Source organism: Sinocyclocheilus rhinocerous, unplaced genomic scaffold (genome assembly GCF_001515625.1).
Source record: "Sinocyclocheilus rhinocerous isolate Xijiao unplaced genomic scaffold, SAMN03320098_v1.1 scaffold3306, whole genome shotgun sequence".
NCBI lineage: Eukaryota > Metazoa > Chordata > Actinopteri > Cypriniformes > Cyprinidae > Sinocyclocheilus > Sinocyclocheilus rhinocerous.
In genome coordinates, this window is record NW_015640049.1 from 196,772 (window position 1) to 202,092 (window position 5,321).

General features: G+C 33.5%; 1 protein-coding gene across 5 annotated transcripts in view; it reads left to right on the forward strand.

Moving 5' to 3' along the window:
• The first annotated feature begins 638 nt into the window (after positions 1-638).
• The window catches only part of LOC107752427 (AP-1 complex subunit sigma-2-like), a 35,196-nt gene continuing 30,513 nt past the window's right edge, over positions 639-5,321 (forward strand). For 3 of the 5 annotated variants that reach the window (XR_001641353.1, XM_016568387.1, XM_016568386.1), the window contains exons 1-2: positions 640-903; positions 2,283-2,461. Coding sequence is in view for 4 of the 5 variants with exons in the window: in XM_016568387.1 (XP_016423873.1) it covers positions 2,283-2,461 (179 nt within the window). In the remaining variant the exon portion in view is untranslated. Of the gene's footprint in view, positions 904-2,282; positions 2,462-5,321 lie in introns of all 5 variants that reach the window. The other 2 variants (XM_016568383.1, XM_016568384.1) reach the window with 2 other exon arrangements.

The window sequence follows — 5,321 nt, forward strand, 5'->3', positions numbered from 1 at the left end:
GTAGGCTAAACTTATGATATAAACAGCCTGTTTGTTGTCTTAAATTATTCATTAACAGGGATTTTAACGAAGCTTCTTGTTTATGCTCAAATCATTTTGTCCAACAGATATTGCAATTAATAAATTGTAAGCGTTTCTAACATCTGAAACGCACGTGACAACTTGCCCCGACCTGACATTTCAACATTGCCAAGTGTAGAATTGAAGCTTCCAGTGCGCACATACAAATTCAACACGACACAATAATAATGCAATTAATGAAATACATTTTTATATAAAATCTGCATGTTTATGTGAAAGTAGCCTATTATTATATAGTTAGGCCTATTTCTTAATTTTCCAAATAATTTAGTTTCGAAAACATCAGTATGATAAACAATTGCTAGTGAAAACATTCTATAATTGACTCAAAACTTTGTAGTTCTATGTCATTGTATATGTTTGGTACATTGTTTGTGTTAATACAATACATAATTATATGACTGAGGTGTTGTTGACCGCAAAAGCAATTAGGCCTTAATTAGCCGAATGTTTTTACCAGATACAGAAAAAACAAACGCTTTTAAATGTGACACTGAATGCGATCCTCTAATGTTTATTCCCTTTAAATCTTCTGATCACTCTTCCAGCAACACCGACGGGAGGTGTGACTCTAGCGGTGACTGGCGCAAGTATCATCCAATCAACTGCCCGCGCTCCTGAGTGGGCGGGAATAACGGTCTTCTTTCCACCAATGAAAACTCTCCGAGCGAACCTTCCGTCCAATGAGTAACGAGCCGTCAGCTGACTCTGTTTAGCAGCATCTATTGCACGCAAGACTCGAGCTGAGACAGACGCGACTCACTGTGAATCCAGAACTCATGTGAATTCATCCCTCATTTACAAACTGACCTCTTCAGAAAGGTACGTATTGCGCGGTTTCATCATTTCCTTTCCGAAAAAGGTTGCACACGCCCCGCGTGACACAGAAGTGTAAATAGCAGCGTGCATTGGAGATCACATGCTTATTAGTTTAGGCAAACGCGTTAATTACCTTTGCAATCAAATGTGTAAAACGCAAAATCTGCTCTGAAGTTTTGTGCATCATGATGGTAATATCTCAATCAGTAAAGCCCAACCCTGTGCAAATGAACTGGCACTGGAAAACTGGCGTTTAAGTTCAACAAATTAATTATAATCTATATCATTATTATCTGTACGACATATGCATTTTTACAGTATAATAGTGATGATGATAACAATAATAATATAACAATAAAGTATGTAATTAAATGTAAAAATGTACATGTAACGAGTTTGGTTATAATGATAATCTATATATCATTATATTATCCGTATGACACGCATTTTTACAGTATATAAATATTATTATTATTACAACAACAACAATAATAATGATGATGATGATAATTATACTAATAATATTAATAATACATATATTAAAAATAAAAATGATAATTTTGTGCTATTATATAAACATTAAAATGTGAAAAATACAACTCTAACTCTCTCTCTCTCTCTCTCTCTCTCTCTCTCTATATATATGTGTGTGTGTGTGTGTGTGCGCCTTATGTTTTTTATGCATGCATTGAGTTTATTATCATAATTTGTATTTTTTCCATTTTCATTTAGTTTGAAAGTTTAGCTATTTTAATGTGTGTTTTTGTCATTGTAGTTGTTTAAGTATGTCTATATAGTTTTATTCCTTTTTATTTTTATTTTTTTTAGTTTTAGTTAGGTTATTGTTGTAGTTAAACTAAATGAAAATGATCAAAACAATATTTTATTCAGTTATTTTTCCCAAGTAATTTTGTGCCTTTTTTTTTTTTTTTAAATTCAGAATAGATATGCCAGATGCATTGATTTATATGTAGTATTTATTTCTGTTTACATTTATTTTTTTTATGTTTTTTTACATTTATTATTATTTTTATTATCTGTTAACATTGATTTTTTTATGGTTTTCATTTCATGTATGCCATTATATAGATATTATGTAGTGAAAATAGTCAGATGTGAAAAATATATAATTATGTGCCTTTTTACATGTTTTTTTGTTAAATTCAGAATAGATATGCCCGATGCATTGAGTTTATTGTCATGATTTGATGCGATATTAATTTGCATGATTCTGTGGCACTGAACACATTCGATCCTGAGTGTCTTTGATTATATAAATCACATTTACCAGGCTTTTATTGATCATAGGTCATTATGCATGGAGAGAATGCTTCCCTGTTCTTGGCTCATCTCACCTCCATCTCTCTTGCCATTGTCCTCAGATGCAGTTCATGCTGTTGTTCAGCAGACAGGGGAAGCTCCGTCTGCAGAAATGGTACGTTCCTCTGTCTGATAAGGAGAAGAAGAAGATCACGCGGGAGCTGGTTCAGACCGTTCTGGCCCGTAAGCCCAAGATGTGCAGCTTCCTGGAGTGGAGGGACCTGAAAATCGTGTATAAAAGGTGCTCATCGCCTCTTTGAGGTTTTGCTTTGTTTACCATCTAGCTGATGAAAAACATGCAACGTTACCCTGTTTTTGAGTGATTGAGTGGCCCGTCGAGTGGCCCACAAAGCAATGCACTCAACAGGCTTTTCATTTCCATTGAGAGAAATGTTGAAGTAGTTACTGTACCTCCACCATCTCTTTCTTGACAATCATATCGATCAGACTGCAAACATTTCAGATGTTGCACAATGAAACTGGCAAAATAATGAGAGAACTGGACACCACACAAAAAGTTTAGCAGCAGATGAATACTATTATATTTTTTATTAATATTATGAATTAGTTTTTATTTAACATTTTCCATTTTTTTTTAAGGTTTTAGTAATTTTGTTGTTTGTTTTTGTCATTTTTATTAGTTTTTGTTAAAATACGTCTAAGTTTTACTTCAGTTTTAGTTATTTTAGAATTTCGACTTAAAGTAAATGAGATATTGCCTTGACTGAAATAGTTGAAATAAAATAATTAAAAGTTTATTTATTTATTGTGTTAACATTTATTTTATGATGAATTAACAACTTGGCTACTGATTTATCCATGCTGTGGGGGAAAAACAAAACTCCTTCCTGAATGTCTTTTAATTATTAGTTAAAGTTTGGCTTCAATACAATACAATACAATACAAATTTTATTTCTATAGCACATTTAAAACAACTGCCGTTGACCAAAGTGCTTTCCAGCAACATTACATACAGTCACACAATCAAGATTCAACATTAAAATGTAAAACCTGGTCCCTCTAGTCAATTCTAAAAGCTCTACCAAAAAGGTACGATTTCAATCTAGACTTAAAAGCATCCACAGATGGGGAAGATTTAATATGCATTGGAAGAGGGTCCCATAATCGAGGAGCAGCCACTGAAAAAGCCCTATCACCCTTTGATTTTAATCTTGTTTTGGGAACATAAAGACTCATCTGATTCGAAGATCTCAAGTTTCTTGAATTTTGATAAGGAATCAATAGGTCAACAATATATTTTGGGGCAATGCCATGCAACGCTTTAAAAACCATCAACAAAACCTTAAATTCAATTCTAAATTCTACAGGCAACCAGTGTAAAGAAACCAAAACTGGAGTAATTCTCTCTCTCCTCTTTGTGCGAGTCAAACGTCTGGCAGCAGCATTCTGTACTAATTGAAGTCGAGATAATTGACCCTGTGAAATACCTATATATACAGAATTACAGTAATCGATGCGTGATGACACAAACGCATGAATAATATTCTCCAGGTCCTTAAAAGAGAGAAATTTTTCAGTTTAGAAATAATTCTGAGTTGATAAAAGGCAGCCTTCACAACACTAGTAACCTGTTTATCTAAAACTAAAGCTGAATCCATTATAACACCCAAATTCTTAACATGATCTGAAACACTTATCTTCATAGCGGCCAACCTACTTATAATTTCCTTAGAAGCAGAAGAAGGTCCAAAAACAACACACTCAGTCTTATTAGTATTAAGATGAAGAAAATTGCTTGCCAACCAAGCTCTTATCTCACCTAAACAATGAGCAAGTCCATCAAAGGATTGAGAAACATTTGGATCTATTGGGATATATAACTGAGTGTCATCTGCATATAAATGATACATAATATTATATTTACGAAAAATTGAGCCCAAAGGGCCCATATATAATGAAAATAAAATAGGCCCAAGTATAGACCCCTGTGGCACACCACTATGTAATTTAGCTGATGTAGAACACAGATCTCCAAGACAAACCGAGAAAGATCTATCTTTTAGATACGACTTAAACCATTCTAGGGCAGTACCCTTAACACCAACATCTTCCAAACGCTGCAATAAAATACCATGATCAACGGTATCAAAAGCAGCTGTAAGATCAAGTTGAAGTAGAGCTCCTTGACACTTGATTGCTGTTAGAATGATTTCAGTATAAAAGTCAAAATAACATGGCATTGACAACCCATTTCATTCTATAATTTGACTTATTTCAGAGTAAAACTTGATATGCAGTGAGAAAAACATGTAGGACTTGATTTAGATTTAAAAAAAAAACAAAAACGTAGTGACGAGTCGTGAATCAGCCGAGTTATTATTGTAAACTAGAATCATAAAAAAAATCATTACTTCAAGTAAAATAAACATTAACTGGAATAAAATTAAAATATATTAAAAAACGTATTTTATTTCAGCTAGTTGCCAGGGCAGCATTTCTCATTTTCATTTAGTTTAAGTTGAAGCACTAAAGCAACTAAAAAACTAAATAAACAAACTAAAAGAACTACTGATTCTCAAGTAACTTAAAGGAGTAGTTCACTTCCAGAATAAAAATTCCTGATCATTCACTCTCCCCCGTGTCCTTCAAGATGTTCATGTCTTTCTGTCTTCAGTCGCAAAGAAATGAAGGTTTTTGAGGAAAACATTCCAGGATTGTTCTCCATATAATGGACTTAGATGGGGATCAGCGGGTTGAAGGTCCAAAGTGCAGTTTCAGTGCCTTTCATAATGCATGAAATAAAGATGACAAAAATAATGCAAAGAAATGAAGGTTTTTGAGGAAAAGTGGACTTTCAGTCTTTGTTTCAGAGCAGAAATCACATCTTCCTTAGGTTTTCCAATTAACGACTTCTTATACAACAAAATCACTTACGATAGAGTGTCTGAAAACAGGATGTTTAATTTTATGCAGATTTGATTCTCAAGTAACTTAAAGGAGTAGTTCACTTCCAGAATAAAAATTCCTGATCATTCACTCTCCCCCGTGTCTTTCAAGATGTTCATGTCTGTGTTCAGTCGCAAAGAAATGAAGGTTTTTGAGGAAAACATTCCAGGATTGTTCTCCATATAATGGACTT